The sequence below is a fragment of the Vipera ursinii genome, assembly GCF_947247035.1.
Source record: "Vipera ursinii genome assembly, chromosome: Z".
NCBI classification, from domain to species: domain Eukaryota; kingdom Metazoa; phylum Chordata; class Lepidosauria; order Squamata; family Viperidae; genus Vipera; species Vipera ursinii.
Window position 1 is genome coordinate 79,611,131 of NC_139517.1, and position 18,830 is coordinate 79,629,960.

The 18,830-nt window shown below is 37.0% G+C and overlaps 1 protein-coding gene across 1 annotated transcript in view; it reads left to right on the plus strand.

The window, feature by feature from the left end:
• Positions 1–1,238: 1,238 nt before the first annotated feature.
• Positions 1,239–18,830, plus strand: part of DYNC1LI1 (dynein cytoplasmic 1 light intermediate chain 1) — a 37,820-nt gene continuing 20,228 nt past the window's right edge. Inside the window, exons 1-10 of the mRNA XM_083377253.1 lie at positions 1,239–1,510; positions 1,809–1,882; positions 8,971–9,087; positions 10,438–10,668; positions 13,285–13,454; positions 13,910–14,003; positions 14,840–14,975; positions 15,397–15,508; positions 18,221–18,280; positions 18,396–18,440. Coding sequence (XP_083233379.1) covers positions 1,350–1,510; positions 1,809–1,882; positions 8,971–9,087; positions 10,438–10,668; positions 13,285–13,454; positions 13,910–14,003; positions 14,840–14,975; positions 15,397–15,508; positions 18,221–18,280; positions 18,396–18,440 — 1,200 coding nt within the window. The 5' untranslated portion in view covers positions 1,239–1,349. The remainder of the gene's footprint in view (positions 1,511–1,808; positions 1,883–8,970; positions 9,088–10,437; positions 10,669–13,284; positions 13,455–13,909; positions 14,004–14,839; positions 14,976–15,396; positions 15,509–18,220; positions 18,281–18,395; positions 18,441–18,830) is intronic.

Genomic DNA, 18,830 nt, shown 5'->3' on the forward strand with positions numbered 1-18,830 from the left:
TGCATAACATAAAGACAAAAATATGCATTTATCCTGAAAGATCCTCCTGAGTTTAAACCCAGCTTCAACCTCTCAAGAGATTATACACAGAAAACTGCCATTTATTCTTATCTAACCTAAGATAAATTCTCTCATTTCAAGGATATTTTGGGGAAAGTTGTTTGCTTGTTTGCTTAGGAAGATGTGGATTTAATCCCCACTACATGTGCACGGTAGATTTACTGTGGTAATTGTTCCATTAAGCCAGTAGGAGCAGAGATCAATTCGAAAGAAACTTTTCTTTTACTTCCGCTCAGCCTTCCATCCTTCAGAGGTAGGTAAAATGAGGACCCAGATTGTTGGGGGCAATTAAGCTGACTTTGTAATAATGCCGCTTGGGGTGTGTGAAAGCCCTAATAAGCAGGCATATACATAGAATGAAGGCTACTGCTAAGCGTGTAAGCCGCCCTGAGTCTTTGGAGAAGAGCGGGATATAAATGGAATTAAAATAAAATAACACTATCATTTTAATCAATCTGTTAAATGTTTTACAGTATATAGAACACAGAATTCTTTATTGGCTAAGTGTGATTGGACACACAAGGAATTTGTCTTCAGTGCATAAGCTCTCAGTGTGCATAAAAGCTTTAATTGATAAATCATGATCAAAGACATCGTGAAAATACTTTCATCATACAGTTACTTTATCAGGTGTAACAACTTCCTTTTAAAGGCCACACGCTGAAACTGACACTTACGACCCGAACAGGTTTCTTTGAAGAAGTTTTTAATCATTGGCTATCGAAATATTTTGCTTGCAGGCACATAGTTGAAAAAACGCGATTCGTGTTCTCTCCTTTTACTGACCTGATTTGGCTCAGTTAACCTGCCAAGGGCGTGGCTGGTAATGAGCTGCGGTGGGTGGGGTGAGAGATTACCGTCATAATAGAGCATTTGCAACTAACGTGTCAAGCAACCTTTTCCCTTTTGCTTTTCGTCAACCGTATATAATACCTACGGCCCACGAAAGGGGGGATAGAGAGGAACCAGGAAAAACGGACAGACCAAGGCGACAGCCGAGAACTGAGGAAGCACCGAGAAATAGGGCGCGTGCAAGCGCTAGGGAGCCCTCCCTCTCCTCGCGCCTCGGCCTCAACATCCGGGTTTTCGACCACGCTTCTGAGGCTGCCGTTGCCGCTCGCCGGGTGGCTCTCTGCCTCGCCTCTCATTGAAGAGAAAGGTGACGAAGTTAGCGGCGGCGCCAGCAGTAAGGGCGATTTGCTGGGTGGCGTCCATAAAGGGACAGGAGGGGGGATCCGGGCTTGTCTCCGCCTCCCTCCCGGCGTTGTGTGTGTGTGCGCGCAGCGAAGATGGCGGCGGTGGTGGGAGGGCGAGCCGGCTCCTTGCGTTCCTCTTCTTCGTCAGGGATGAGCTCGGGCTACGGGGCTCCCGCTGCCGCTCTCGGCCCAACGAACAGCAGCGGTGCAGACACACGCGCCGGAGTGGACGAGGACGACGGACAGAATCTCTGGTAATTGAACCCGTCTCCCTCTTCCTTGCCGGCTCCAGATCTCCCCTCTCTTCTCGGTCGCCCAGCAGCTGCCCCTGCGCCGCTCCTTCTCACGGACTCCTCTTTGGTGGGCTGGGGGTCTCGCCGGAAAGGTCCTCCGCCATGTTACCGTCGTCCCGATCCCTTATGTTCTGTCCCAGGGAAGTTCTGTCTTTCCTCCCGCATCCTTCGCCCAGCACTGCTGCCGCGCCGTGACAGGAGTGGATCCTTTTCTTCCCGGGCCTTGCCCTTCCTCACGGCTCTCCTTGTTTCGCGGCAGGTCGTGCATTCTCAGCGAGGTGTCTACTCGTTCCCGATCTAAACTACCTTCTGGGAAAAACGTCGTGCTGTTGGGTGAGTGGTCCCTTTCTTCTATTTCCTGCTTCTTCTGTACTTGGATTATTCTCTCGTGGCTTTTCCTTATTCATCGGGGTTGGACCGCTTCACGCTTCCTTTCAGAACGCCGCTTGTGTCGAAGAGAGAGGTGGATGCCGCCAGTGATTCACACTGATCTTTCATTCTACTTTCTCGTCCTCATCCTCGGCCCCTCGCATGATATAACAGATTTTCTTGTGTTAAACGCAAATGGGGTCGCTGGAGCGTGTTTGTCTTCCTTAAACAGTAGTAGTATGTATGAAGTAAATGTTAACACTGTTTTTTAGGGTCTGCTTTGTGGTCTTCGTATGTCTTGATTGATGGGGAAGCTGAGAAAAAAAGCTTTGTATATTTGTCTAAGACCTGTCAAATATGTTTGATGAATGATTTATCAGCATTATGCTCATTATGATGCTTAGATGTCAGTTATTATCTTAACAATTTTTTTTGCTATTTGTTAATAGAAGTCAAATAGCTGAATTGCTTGATAGTAACTGATACTTCAGGTTGTCAAGATTTATCTGAACCAGCAATTACGTCTTGGGGTGTGGGGAGCCTCATAAAGTCCTAGAACAATTAGTGTTATTTACTGATGGAAGTTTACTATTTTGAAGATGCAGTAAACTTGTTTCTTGAAATACAAACTTGGATATCAAGACCCTTCTGGGTTAGCTTTCAAATGGCTACTTTAAATAGTTTTTAGGTTAGTTAATTTAAGTTGTAGAAATGATAGATGAAAATATTGACTGTAAAGATGAATGACACAGATCACTTGGGCTTCTAAATTACTAGATAAAAAATAATGCATTCTTCAAATTGATTTGGCAACCATATGGAAATGGCTTTTAAAAATAATTATTTTGCAATCTAGCATTCAGCATATATGGTTGTATGTGCTCTGGTTTCTGTCTCTTTACAGGTAGTCCTCAACTTATGACTGATTGCTCAACAAATATTCAAAGTTATGATGGACCTTACCAGGACTACTTACTACTTGGATTTAAAGTTCTGTCAAAGGCTTCTCTGTCTATGATAACATTTTGGATGCTTGGCAACGGGCCTGCATTTGTGGTTGTTTGCAGTCTCTGACTATGATTTACATTTTTTTGTTTGAAATCAGGGTTTTCTTCTGGTTTCCAGCAAAAACAGCCATTGCTTGTTCAATGGATTCATGATTGTGATGTTCTCTTAACCATCATACTGCTTGCTTTACAACTACCATATTTGCCTAACAACTGCCACAAAAATCATAAAATTGGGCAGGGTCACATGGTGACTCACTTAATGACCAGCTTACAACCATAAATTCTGGAATCAGTTACAGAAATCATGGAAGTTAAGCACTGTTTGTACTGATCAGATCTGATCTTGCTTTGCTTTTGAAGTTCACCAAGCTACCGTAATAGCTCTTTTGTGGCTAATGATCTGTTATAATGTGGAATACTATACATGTGTATACATTCTGTAGACATCTACCGAACATGAAAGTTGGATAATATTATATTTCTGTATTGTTTAACACAGATAGTAACGTTAAAATAGCAATAGCACGTAAGACTTATATACCTCTTCACAGTGCTTTACCGCACTCTCTAAGCAGTTTACAAAGTCAACATATTCCTCCATTATCTGGGTCCTCATTTTACCAGCCTTGGAAGGCTGAGTCAACCTTGAGCCAGTGAGAATTGAACTGCTGGCAGTTGGCAGTATTAGCCTGCAATACTGCAATCTAACCACTGCACCACCATGGCTCAATATAATGTATTTGGTTATTTAGTCCAAAATTTCAAGAATCTTATTATTTTGCTTTCAGTTCTATATTACATAGATAGAACATGTCACTGAGGCCTGATGGGTAAACTATTTTAGGTTATGAGTGGAGGTTACGCTTTTAGTTATCATCATAACTAAATATGGCTACTAGGTTTATTTTCCCATGAATAAAAACTTTAGTGTTTAAGGCACCAGAAAGTGGGAGACCAGGAGTTCTAATCCTACCTTAAGCATAAAAGCTGGATGGATGATTTTGGACCAGTCCCTCTCTCTCAATTCAACTCACCCATAGGTTATTGTGGAGAAAATAGGATCATATTGAATTATTTATAAAAATAAAAGTAGCAACATATTGTGCACTAGCTTTCCATAACCTAGTAACAATGAATTCCAGTTAATTTGTCAAATTTATTCAAGTTATCCATTCTGAACATTATTTATAATTCTCAGTACTATTTATAACTAACAGTACTGGCCTCTTTTTTATTCTTATTAAGAAAGATAATCTTATCTCAAATCATTATTGCTGAACTTTCCATGAATAATTTTGTGCCACATTATTATATTAAATATTAATGAATATTAAGTACCCTGCAAGGTTAAAAATGCAACATAAGGATATCACTTTTTCTTTCAGATGGCTAAAGTATCTGTGATAGTGTGATCAGGATATGTAATTATATAATTTTCCCATATTGGAAGGAATAATATAATATGCTCCTTCTCAAATTTCACTTAATCATCATTAGTAGTGACTGTGAGGCTTATTCAATTTTCCATAACCTTAGTTTTATTAAAATAATAACAATATCCCTGACATCATCAGTCAATTGCAAAACACAGCTTTACTTGGAACAGCTTACATCCTGCAACAGTACCTTTGACATCATTGAACAACAACATCTGCCTATCTGAGGTGTTTGGGAAGGATTCGAAAGGTAGATAAAAACGCCAAAGCCAGGCTAAACATCTGACTGACTATGCAACAAACTATGACAACAACATCCAGGCTTAATTTATTAATTGAACTAATGTGATTAAAAAAATAGTTTGACAATTACATTATGTCAAATATTGACAGTTCTGGGAGGCTTGAACCTCACTTCAGAGGTTATATTATATTGGACTTCTGATGCTGTTTTTTTATTACAAAAGGATGTTAGTCCTGGCTGTTGGAAATAAAAGATAATTTATTTCATTGTATATTAAAATAAATTAAGTTTTTAATACAGTTCTAGAATTTCAACTTACAGGCTTTATTAAATATTGTATTGTGTATATACTTATTTTTAGATGAACAGGAATCAAATTAATGATTTTAACTACTTGCATGACAGATTGTAAGAAGCTGATTATTATAATTGTGTGATACCATACGCAATGTACTACAGTTTTCCAGAAATAGAGAAGGTAGTAATATTGAATAACTTATAAGGAGGTATGAGAGTCAGTTTGGTGTGATGGCTTTATAAATCAGGAGACCATGAGTTCTACTCTTGTCTGAGGCATAAAGCCAGTTGGGTGATTTTGGGTCAATTGCTCTCCCTCAGTGAGAGGAGGAAAGTGCAGATATTTCCTAACTTATCATCACAACTGAGCCCAAAATTTCAGTTGCTAAGCAGAGGAATTGTTAAGTGAGTTTTGCTGCATTTTTGCCACTTTTTTGCCACAGTTGTTAAGCAAATCATGGCAGTTGTTAAGTGAATAATGTGTTCACTAAGTGAATCTGGCTTCCCCTACTGACTTGGCTTATTAGAACCTAGCAGGGAAAGTTACAAACAATGATCACATGACCATGAGACAGTGCAACTGTTATAAATACATGCCAGTTGCTAAGTACCCAAACTTTGATCATATGACTGTGGGGATGCTGCAGAGGTCATAAGTGTGAAAACAAGTCATAAGTCATTTTTTTCAGTGCCATTGTAACTTCAAACAGTCAGTAAATGAATGGTTATAAGTCAAGGACTATCTGTAATAATAAACTATTAATGCAAGTGTCTCTAAACTGTGGGCTGCAGCCCACCTCTGGGCCATGGCTGGGTAGCTTGACTGGTGGGCTGGTGCGCATGTGCAATCCCGCTTCCACAAGCAGCGAGTCGTGGTTCTCACTGCCCCACTTGCACTTGTGAAGCCCCAAAGACTTCTGTCTTGCTTGAGTGGAGCTGTGCATGCGGCAGCCCGCCACTCACACAGCCTGGGTCCCTTCTCCCCCCAGCCAGGCCACCAAGCTACCTGCTCCCGATATTCCAAAAGCAGAGCGGTGAGAGCAGAGGCTGAGTGGCACAAGCATGCCCTGCTCAGCTTTGCTGACTCACCAAGGCTACCTGCACAGGACACCCAATCCGCTTTTGGAGCATCAGGCAGCCTTGGTGAATTTGAAGGAGCACTAGAGAGCACCCCCAAGGGGTTCTCTTCTCCATGCCAAAAGCTTTTGAAATGGAAGAAAGGCTTTCTGGAGCAAACTTGCACTGCTTCAGGCATTCTGTCCCTTTGCAAAAACTTGGTGTGGAGAAGCCTGAAGGAGTCGAGACCGTGCCCCAAAGGCTTCTATTTAGTCCTGGGTGAATGGAGCTGTATGTGCCAGCTCACTGCTCATGTGGCCCAGTTCCCTCTCCCCCTCCCCAGCCAGGTTGCCAAGCTGCAAAGATTGGGGACTACTGTCCTAGATAATCTTTTACATGTTTTCCTGAAAATAAGACAGGGTCTTATTTATTTATTTTTTTGCCTCCAAAAGAGGCACCAGATCTTATTTTTGGGGGATGTTTTTTATACTCACCTCCGGCACCAACAGCCCCGCCCAGCTGGTCCATTTGTTCTGGGGCCTAAGGAGCAGTTACATTCTGCAGTTGCATTCGGGCCTGCATTTTGCAGTCAGGCCTTTCTGGAAGGCCTATGCAGCCAAGTTCCAAACTATGGATTGAATTCTTGGCTGCAGTGGCCTTCCAGAAAGGCCTGTGACAGAGATGCAGTCCTGGCTGTAGATGAGGCCTCAGAAAAAGTAGGCCAGCGAGGAGAGTGATGGCTGCAAGGTAAGGGGTTGTGGGGCGTATGGGGCAGATTCACACCTCCACCCCTATCCTAGCTTGATTTTTCAGTGTGTGCCTCGCCCCAAAATTAGGGCTTATTTTTGGAAGAGGGCTTATATTAAGGGAAACACAGTAATATTTTTTGCAGACTTGCACAAAAACTGCTGCCAATACAGAAGTTCTTTACAGTTTTCATCCTTTACAGTATTACATTGTTACTTATTTTAAATCAATTTATTTAACTGTTATTTTTGGCTAATGCAAATTTGGTTTTAATTGTTTCATATTTTATTCCATAGACCTTTTTTGGTAGTTGTACTCTAAAAGATAAGTTATAAATGTTTATCAAGTAAATGAATATGGAATGCAGAAGTAAGCTACTTGATAAAAAAATAGTTTAAAAGCATATCACCTCTTTATTTTTGATATTTTATCTACATATTAAAAAGTCTTACCTGACATTCTGATAAATGTACACATCCTTATATTGTATATTAATCCCCCATTCTCTTAAGACGATTGTACCTTGTTGACTGCTGTTCTGCAACATCAGTCAACTGTATGGGGAAGACTTAGAGAATGTCATAAAGAGAACTGGAAAAAATATTCTGTATGTCTCGAATATGAGTCAGTGTAGTATAGTGATTAAGGTACTCATCTAGAAACCAGGAGATTGTGAGTTCTAGGCCTCTCTCAGGCATGAGAGCCGGCTGCATGACTGACCAGACACTTTCTCTCAGCCCAATCTGCCTCACAGGATTGTTGTATGGAAAATAAGAGACAGGAATAGTAGGTATGTTTGGTTGCTTGAATTGGTTGATCTTTTTTTAAAGCAAGATACAAATCTAATAATAACAGTAATAATAGTTTGAATCCTAGACATTTGCTTCCTTTCCTAGCAGCTTCCCATAAGCAACCTCAATGTAGAAGCCAGCAGGAAAGGTTGCAAATCACTCCAGTAAATTGCTCCCACTTTTCTTCTGCCCTATATATGACTCGTGATTGCTTGCACCAGCCTTCCCAGGCCTTCCCCACCCTACCATGCCACTCCTATGTTCCTTAACTAACCATGCCTCTTCCTACTTAACAACCATATTGGGATTACAGTAGCAAGTGGGACTGCACAGGACTGCCATTATTAACTATATTCTTTTCCATAGTAGCCTTGAAATAATATCCATAAGCCAACTTTTTTTAAAAAAATTCAAACATTATATGGTATACTATCTTTTGAGACATAGGATTTGTATTTGGGTATGGTAGACATACAGATCTCATCTTTAGGAGAAAAATAAATCCTTTCTCTTCTCAGGTATGGATCAGAAGGACTGTTTTTGACTCAATCTTAGCCAGATGTGGGTGTTTGGACTTCCCAAATCTGATGATATGCCATCTTTAACTTCGGATGTTGTGGTATACATTTGGGGGTCTTCTTGAACTTGCAGCTCCAACTTGAAGAGCAGGTGTCAATTGTAGCCAGGAAGTGTTTGCACAATTCCATCCTGATGCATCAGGAGACCCATTAGACAGTCAGACTTGTTCTAGTCATCTCATGACTTGACTGTTGCAATGCTCTCTACATGGGACTGCCCTTGAAAACCATTAGGTTTTCCAGAATGCAGTGGTGTGAGCAGTAATGGGCATGCCTTGGTATGCCATATAATATTTCTGCTTTGCCAAGCTGTTTGTTTCAAAGGATGGGCTGTTATCTATAAAGCCCTACATAGCATAGAGTTTAGTTACTTGAGTCTTCCATAATATCCATCCAACTCTTTCAATCCTACAAGATTAGTATTCTCCAGTCAAATAAATACCTTCTTTATGTTATGTTTGCTTTCTAGAAAAAGGTTCCACTTAAGATCTGGATGGCTCCACTTGACAGCTATTTAAAAGAGCTGTGAAGAACATCATCAAGGGATACTGAGACTCTTCATTTCTCCATGCTTTCCATCTTTCTTGTATTTTTTTGGTTTTATGATTTTTTTGATTGATTGTGATGAGCTCATCACAATCGAATCAAAGAAATCATAAAACCAAAAAAATATAAGAAATAAAGATAAAAGATGGAGAGCATGAAGAAATGTTATATTGTTATTATTTTACATTTCATGAAATGGACTGTAATATATATAAAAGTTTATTTATTGTTGGCATCTAACATGAAAACTTTTTTTGCTGTAGAAGGCTGCTATGCTTCTGTAAACTCTTGTGAAATATATTAGAAGTAATGGTAATAAATGCTCAATTTTTGTTTTTTAAATTTAGGTGAAGATGGAGCAGGTAAAACTAGCTTAATTGGAAAACTTCAAGGAATTGAGGAATACAAGAAAGGAAGAGGAATGGAATATCTGTACCTAAATGTTCATGATGAAGATAGAGATGGTAAGTACAGTTGAGACATGAATATACTATATTTTTACTTGGGGTACCTTGCGTATTTTAAAATGTGTGTCATCTTCATTAATCAACTATTAAATTATTCCTTAGTACATGGGTCCACACACCCCTGACTATGGCCCACTACCAGGCTGTGGCCTGTTGGGAACTGGGCCGCATGAGCGGCTGGCCAGTGCACATACATGCGCAGTTCAAGTTCAAGCCCAGCATGCATGTTCATGAAGAACTCAACTTGAGCGAGCTGGTTTCCCCACACATACCAGGCCACCAAACTGTAAATGTTGGGAACTGCTGCCTTAGAGTATCTCGTCTATTATATACTAGGCTCTCTGCATATCTATGGGAGTTGGTAGGAAATAAAGTGAATTTTGAAAGTATGGTTTACACTGTAGAAAATGTGATGACTGGTTGAAGGTAACTATGCGAGGTAAGACATTTTCATTATCTTTAATTACTGCTACTTGCTATTTTTTTCTCTCAAAAAGCATTTATAAAACCTATAACTTCTGCATCATTTTCCCCCATCGTTTCTAATTATTTTTCCAACTGTTTAACTTTCATACTGAGCTTTTAACATTAAAGTGTGCCATTTCCTTCAATGTCTGTATTTCTTACTTGTTTTTGTTTTGTCTCTTTTTTCTTGTTTTTGTCTGTTTTTTCAAACAAAAGCTCTTAAAAAGTGGCCAGTGTCAAAATTCACCTGACATTTTGCATCCTGCTAACAAAACAAAAACTATTTCGTTGTGAATCATAATGAAGTTTTTAGTTCTAGCTACGGTACTTAAAATATATTTGATCAGATAAGAATTCATACCTTATTTTTAATGAAAGGTGCTATCATGTTTTCTTTTGTAAGAATTTTTTTTAGAAAATAAGGTAAAGGTAAAGGTTCCCCCGCACATGCGTGCTAGTCGTTTCCAACTCTAGGGGCCGGTGCTCATCTCCGTTTCAAAGCCGAAGAGCCAGCGCTTGTCCGAGGACGTCTCTGTGGTCATGTGGCCAGCATGACTAGACGCCAAAGGCGCACGGAACGCTGTTACCTTCCCACCGTAGTGGTCCCTATTTTTCTACTTGCATTTTTACGTGCTTTCGAACTGCTAGGTTGGCAGAAGCTGGCGCTCACTCTGTTACGCGGCACTCGGGATTCAACCCGCCAAACTGCTGACCTTCTGATCGACAGGCTCAGTGTCCTAACCCACTGAGCCACCGCGTCCCTTTTATTTTAGAAAATATTTGCTATTAAAATTCAGTGCAATCATAATTGTGATGTATACATCTATGGTTTATTGTTATAATTTCTGTTAATGTGCTACTTGACTTTTGCTTTGTTTCTAGATCAGACAAGATGCAATGTATGGATTTTGGATGGTGATCTGTATCATAAAGGCCTGCTGAAATTTGCTATAGAAGCCACCTCTCTAAAGGATACTTTAATTATGCTGGTAGTAGATATGTCTAAACCATGGACTGCTTTAGATTCATTACAAAAGTGGGCAAGTGTTGTAAGAGAACATATTGACAAATTAAAAATTCCTCCTGAAGAAATGAAAGAAATGGAGCAAAAAAGTAAGTATTATATAAATGCTTAGGTATTTAATACATGATCTATAGCCTTAATTATAAAGGCATCTTTTTCCATTCTGAATATATTAGCTATTATGATTGTCAGTCTTCTCTATCAAAATCTAGATGTAGCATCCATTTTTATACTAAAAACTACTTGAAGGAGAAGACTTTGTCTTAAGAGGTAATATAAATTTTATCTTTTAATTGAAAATTAAGATTTTTAATATTTTATAGTGACCTTCTAAATATATTTATATTTTTATTATAATTAAAAAGCCTACCAGCCATTATATGTGAGATTATCTTTACAGTCTCTCCTGAAAATAGTAAGTTTAGCATATAAACAATTCAATGTAATATTCTTAAAATAGTTATATTCATTATAAAGCTGTAGAATCAGTGTGTCTGTTCAGAACATATCATTTAATTGAATTTTTTTAAAAAAAAATCTTTAAAGGCAGGTGTATGTCTTTTTTTCCCCTTTTTACAAAAATGGTCTTAAGGAAACGCAATTGGGTCAAACATCTGAAAATAAAGATTACTAAAATATACTTCTGATATTAGTGTCCTGCTCCATAATGATGAACTCCATTGTTACTCAGAGATGTGACTTCTCCATTATATCCACTAAATCCTACTTTTAATATAAATAAGAACTTCTTAACTATAAAGAAGGTGCTGTGGTATCTTGTTTTACTAGATCAGCTTTAATGTGCTGCCAACCAAGAATCAATAATTTGGTGCTCTTCAGATGTTTAGCTTATAAAGTGTTAGCGATGCTGATTGAGTGATAGAAGCTTGGCCTTTTTTAAAGATAGTCCTAGAGACTGATTTTGGATTTGAATGTGCAGGTTATTCCTAATCTATGAGTTATAGGAAAGAGTAGATATGGTAATTTATTGGATTAAAGGATGTTTCTAAACAATAGACTAGATTCTTCAGTTCAAAGTCTACTACTCTTTTCTGTTGATAATTCATTTATTTATTTATACCTCATATTTTTAATCACTCATTTTTTAAAAAAATAATGCTTAATTTTAATTAGGACTATGGATACTTTTATTTGTTTTTCTTAATAATTTTAACTGAAAAATTTTACATTAATAAAAGTAAATACAAACTAAACTCAGAAAGAAAAATAGAAATAGAATAAAAAGCTCAAAGAAAGAAAAAAGAAAGAAATTTAAAGAAAAAGACAAGAAATATTTAAAGATGTGATTTCTGATCTTCATCACCAGTGCAGGTAGTCCTTATGACTAATTGCGCCTGGAATTACAGTTATAAGTTGTCTTGGTCATAAGTTGAGACATCACATGACTGGACCCAATTTGTAAGCATTTTTTGCAACAGTTGTTAAACAATGCAGTCATTAAGTGAACACCATGGTTGTTAAACAAATCCATTTTACCCAATGGTGTTTTTGCCAGAAACCAGAATTAAAAATTGGGAAGTAGTAATGACCATAGGACACTATAGATAATCATAAAGGTGAGCAAGTTGCCATGTGCCCAAATTGCCGTCATGACCATGGAGGTGTATTGCAGCAATTGTAACTTTGAAATCAGATTGTAAGTAGTTTAGAAGTGATCTGTTGTAGCATTGAACAGTCAATAAGTGATCAGGCATAAGTCAAGGACTACCTGTATAAAACAAATTTAAGACCTCTTCTTCCCCTATAAACAAATATCTCCTTGTAACTCATACTGAACTCATACTGAATTTATATGCAAATTATATATCCTCAACTTTTTAAACCAGGTGTCAACAAAAAGGGCTACTAGAGTTTTATAGTAATATGTTTTATTTTAACCATGGTCAAACAAACCAGCTTTATATTTCTTCCTTCTAACAATCTTAATCTTTAATTCAGATATTTTGTAGGATTTGCTTTTGCTTTTCGTTTTACCATCTCAGAGGCTTCTTCAAGGCTTTAGCAAGCCACTGAGCAAAGAGACACTTGCACACAACTTCACAGCGTCTCTTCCCCCAGACCTCTTACCTTACTGTGATGCCTTCCATATAGGAAAATCCTACTTGGATTTTGACTTCCTCTTGTCTCTGGACTGGCTGAAAGAATTGCCTGCCAAAGGAATTTATCTCCCTACCTCCTTGGATTTCAACAATCCATGTAGGCACAGAGCCGAAATCCTTGGCAAACAGCTTTTTTCAGTCAGCCCACAGAGCAAAAGGATTCCCTGCCAAAGGTTTTCAGCGCCATACGTGCTTGGATTGCTGAAATCCCAGCAGGCAAGGAGCTGAAATCCTTCAGCAGGCAACTCTTTCAGCCAGTCCAGAACACCAGAGGGAGTCCTCTTGCCAAGTGCAGCAACTTGCAATCTTCCCTGTCAGTTTCCTCACTGATATTCTATGGAAGCCAACAGAGAAGATTGCAGATAGTGATTACATGGCAACATTTTGTAAATATGAACTGGTTGTCAAACATCATGATAGAGATGTGACATTTTACAAGCTGTAAAACACCCTTTCCAGGTCAATTGTTATTTGAATTGTTGTTAGGTGAATGGTAATAAGTCAAGGACTATTTGTAATATTTCTGATAGAAATGCAAAGTTTATTTAGAAAGAAAGTAATTTATTTTATTTTATTTTTTTCCAGTTGTTAGAGATTTCCAAGAATATACAGAACCAGGAGAAGATTTTCCAGCTTCTCCGCAAAGGAGAAATACTTCATCACAAGAAAACAAAGATGATAGTGTTATTTTACCTCTGGGTGCAGATACACTAACATATAACTTAGGCATTCCTGTAGTAGTAGTTTGTACAAAGGTTTGTTCCATTTTGGTTAAAGCTATATGCCTTCAAATAATTTAATTAAACCTTTAAATTAATTGGTTGGTTCATTAACACCTTAAGAGAAAATAATATATTGCTTTTTAAAAAAAAATCTCTTATTTTAGTCATTTCTTATTTCTTTTACTCTCAGTATATTGTAAACTAGTAAATGTGAAGATCTTTGCATGTAGGTTTTAAATGTATTTTACATTGCTAATTATGATTTTGGAAACATTAGAACTCCAGACTATTAATGTAAATATTGTTTATTTTATATATTCAGAATTTCTAGACATGCAAATAAAAATAGAATTTTATATTAAACACAACTATCTACATTAGCTCAACTGTCTACAACTATTTACACCCCAACCCCAATATTTTACATTAACCCCAACCCCAACAACCAATTATTAACCCCAACAATAATTATTTTACTTATTTTCCAGTGTGATGCCATTAACCTTTTGGAAAAAGAACATGATTACAAAGACGAACACTTTGACTTTATTCAGTCATATATCCGCCGATTTTGTTTACCGTGTATCCTTTGTGAGATACAGTATTAACTTTAAATTTAGATTATTGTAAAGGTCATTCTGCACCCTCCCTGCTGAAAGAAAAATGATTAAGGTGATAACATTCTATATTGATCTTATAGACTGAAATATCAGTAAATGTTTCACCTTTATATAGCCTTTGTTCTTCCTTCCATTTCCAAACAATCAAACCAGGAGTTATTTTTTAATCATCTTAATAGAGAAAAGTTGTTGAAGAATAATTTGAAGTTGGCCTTATTTATGTTCATTCTAATGACAGTTGCTATCGAGTCTTATGTAAGAAAAGCAGGAAACTATTAATTGTATATTTAATTGCCTGTGTTATAAAAGAAGGAATAAAGGGTCTATATGAGTGGCCAGATGGCTTTTTCTTGTTTTATTAAGTTGTGACATAATCATTCACAGTGGTGTACAAGTAAATATCAGCAGTTCTTGTTTAGTGACCACAATTGGAATCAGCAACTCAGTCTTTAATTAATTGATCACTAAGAGAAATTATGATCCTACTTCAGATTTTTTTTTCTTTAAAGATCTGAGAAGGTTGTAAATGCAAGAATTGGTCCCAAAGTTACTTTTTCACTATAATTTCATGCCATAATTCTGAACAGTCACTGAATGAGGCACTCAGTTTTATCTATATGATAAAAGCATGTTTTATAGCAAATTATTAAATTCTTAGATTTGGCATAATTATGACACTAATGAAACTAATTTTAGATTTTTAAACTTGGTGGATATTAGCATATCTAAGGTAATATTTTCAAAGTATGTAGATTTGCAAAAATTAAAATTTAGGATTTTCTTTAACAAATAATTCAGATGGTGCAGCACTTATTTACACTTCAGTAAAAGAGAATAAGAATATTGATTTAGTTTATAAATATATTGTCCACAAATTGTATGGATTTCCTTTCAACATACCTCCTATTGTCGTGGAAAAAGATGCAGTATTTATGTAAGTTATTTAGTAATAGGATTTCTGTATAATCACACCTTTAAAATATTGTTGCTTGTTTTCAGTGTTTTAAATGAGTTTTAAATAAGTATTTCCATTTTCTGAAATACTAGCACTGAAGTAATTTTTAGAATTCATTGGGAGGGGAACATCAAGGCAGAACACTATTCTTGTCGCACTGAAACCTCCAATTTTTGTCCTATGTTATAAAAGACAACTGCAGTATTTCATTACTCTATGTTGGGTTAAGAGGGAAAAGTATATTCAAAAGAGTAATAAACACTGTGTGTGCATTTGTATGTGAATTTTTTATTTTAAATTTCTAAAGGGTCTCAAGAAATTTAATGTGGAAAGAACAGTTATTTTGTTTGGCAGAGAACGAAAAGTGAAAAATTGTTGTGTGATAGAGTTTTGCTTTCAGTCCAGCAGGATGGGACAATGAAAAAAAGATAGGAATATTACATGAGAACTTTCAGACGTTAAAAGTCAGTGACAACTTTGAAGATATTGTTATAAAGCCACCTGTCAGAAAGGTAATTGCTTAATTAAAAGTCATATTAGTATATTGGTTTATTTGCAAGCTTAGAAAATCTTAAGCAAGAATAATGTGATCTATTTGAAATAAAACTCAAATTTCTTCTTTGATTGTAATTAACATATTTAGAAGTAATTACCATATTTTTCGGACCATAAGATGCACTTTTTCCCCCAAAAGTGGGGAAAACGAGGGTGCGTCTTATGGTCCGAAGGTGATCCGTATGGCCAGCCCCAACCTCTGCAAGTGGAGCATGAATCGGCACGTGCTGAGAAACGCCGATCTCACTCTCCTGCACTCTCTCTCACTCGGTTTCAGCTTCCCTTGCTACAAGAGAAAGCAGGCTGAAACGGAGTGAGGGAGATTGCCAGGAATGCGAATCGGCTGATCTCGCGCTGCTGCAATTTGCCTCGTTTCAGCCTGCTTTCTCTTGTAGCAAGGGAAGCTGAAACCGAGCGAGGGAGTTTGCAGGAAGGACAAAGAGGGAGGGAAGGAAGGAAGGGACAATGGGAGAGGGAGCGAGAGAAAGAGAGAGAGAGAGAAAGAGAGGGAGAGAGAGAGAAGGAGAAAGATTTTTTTTCTTGTTTTCCTGCTCTAAAAACTGGGTGCGTCTTATGGTCCGGTGCGTCTTATGGTCCGAAAAATACGGTATCATTTAATAAAGCTGTGATTTTAATTCCAAGGTTAGGCAAGCTTCCTCTTTACAGTATTGATCTTTTTAAAAAAGTTGGTGAAAACTAAGCTGTTTTAGAGACCCTTTTCCATTTTTATTTTTGTATTTTCTACTTTCTTGGTATTATGTTTTTTGGCTTGTGCTGTTTATTATTGTTATTTATGAACGTTGGGTTTTTAAATTGTCCTATGGGTGTCTTAATTGTATTAATCTATGTAAACTAGAGAAATCTTTTTGAATTGCTAGGATAGAAGTACATAAAATCAGTTCATTTATCAATCATTTAATTCATAGCTGTGGTATATTTCAAGAGTAGAATTGGGAATATCATTTAAAACTAGATTTTCAGTAGGATATAAAATTAAAGTTATAAATTTTACTTATAAAATTGTTTTAGACAGATTTTCTCATCTTTTAATGTTAGGAATATTTTATGATGAAGTTGCTTTTAAATAGTTATTTCTTCTGTTAACATGATATCTGTTGGCTGCCTTGATATCATGCTTAAGACACAAAATCTATCCTATGTTGTTAATGTAAATGTCATTTCAGATAAATGAATGAACTTCTGCTTGCCAAAGAAATAAAGCTTGTCAAATAATGTTGGTTGAATGCCACCCAGAGTTGGTTATAGATGGTGGTTTTGCAAAAGTTTTTAATAAATACATAAATTGAATGGGTTTTTTATCTTATAAAATATATTGTTTTTCTGCTGTAATCAAGATGATATCTAAATCAGACATATTCAAAAAGGCAACATTGCAGATAACTATACAAAAGGCTACATTTTCTGCATGAATGCAACAGAAGTATGGAAGTGTTCTTGGATGCTATTCTTGAATATCTATAGTAATTAGTGCTTAACTCCAATTCTATTATTTATTTATTTATTAGATTTTAATACCACCTTTATTATTTTTATAGTAGTGCTTAAATAGCAAAATTAATAATACAGTTTTACAGAGCTCTCTTGGGTGTTAATCATATTTTCCTTCTAATAGCCCAGTCACTCATAAAAGATCGTACCATAGCATGAAGATATGAGTCCATCTCATTTCTGTCCAAAAATCAGCTGTCAGAGTTAAGCTATCTTTGAATATGAAAGTTCTTATTTTATACTAGATACCTAATTCGTACTGAAGTTGGTAGTTGTTTGTGAATTTATATGATAGCTTGATAAGATTTTTAGCAATTGGAACTTGCAAAACCACTGCTTTGAGAAATTCATCCCTGAGTCATAAGTATTTTATTTATTTTATTTTATTTTATTTTATTTTATTTTATTTATTTTATTACATTTATATACCGCCCTTTCCCGAAGGACTCAGGGCGGTTTACAGAGTAATTAAAAACCAAAAATACAAAAGTTAAAAACCAAGTTTAAAAAAGATTAAATTTATCCCTGTATAAATAAAACCCCAATTAAAATAAATTAATCCTCAGCCTGGGCCAGAGAGCTCGAAGAGCCAGGTCTTCAGGCCCCGGCGGAATGAACGGAGGTCGGGGGCAGTCCTCAGCTCCACTGGCAGCTGGTTCCAAAGGGCAGGCACCCCCACCGAGAAGGCCCTATCCCTGGGTGTTACCCGCCGGCAATCTCTTACCGGTGGCACCCTGAGAAGACCCTCCCTGTGGGAGCGCACTGGATGAAGGGAACTTGATGCCGGCAGCAGGTGTTCCCTCAGATATCCCGGACCCAAGCCATGTAGGACTTTATAGGTCATCACCAGCACCTTGAATTTCACCCGGAGGGCAACCGGAAGCCAATGCAGCTTGCGGAGTAGAGGTGTTACGTGGGAGTATCGGGAGACCCCCATCACAACTCGCGCGGCCGCATTCTGCACCAGTTGAAGCCTCCTAGTGGTCCTCAAGGGCAGCAACAAAAAGATAAGAGATTATTTAGGAGATTTGATTGATTAAATGAGACCTAGGCTATTTAAGAATGTTAAAAGGTCACAATAACGCTGGGAAGATGGCTTTCTGATATTTATGTATCTCATACTTTGCTACACTCATTTTAATAAGTTTTTGTTGTTACAGTTTGTACATGAAAAGGAGATAGTAGCAGAAGATGATCAAGTATTTCTTATGAAGCAACAGGTATTAATCTGTATTTTTCATAATCATTAAATGTATTTGAATTAGAATTAATTTCATATATATTTTAGTGTTTGTGAAATGTTTATGCTCTTGCATGTTTGATTGTGTTTTTTAGACTCTGTTAGCCAAACAGCCACCCTCTACACCTGGACGACCAGTGGTTAGTAAAAATAAAATTAACTTATTCATAATTTACAAAGATTTTGTTCTAATGTGATAGAGTGGCACATTTCTAATAAAGTATTTCATTGTCTCTGTATTTTGTACCCAAAATCTTCAACCTTTTGATTCTTTTAGACTGTATATATCTTGTAAATCTACATACCTAACAACTTTTTGAATTCAGTGGGACCTCTGCTAAATTGTATATCCTATCTTTTCTTCATTACATTTTTTAATTCTTTGTATCAATGAAGATCACTGTATGTGATTTTTTCTTGCTTTTGGTATAACTAATAAGCCATTTCTAAATTTTCCTTATCAGATACCTCTTTAAACTTGACAAAGTTTTGGTACCAATAGATCTATAAATGCTTTATACCACTCATTG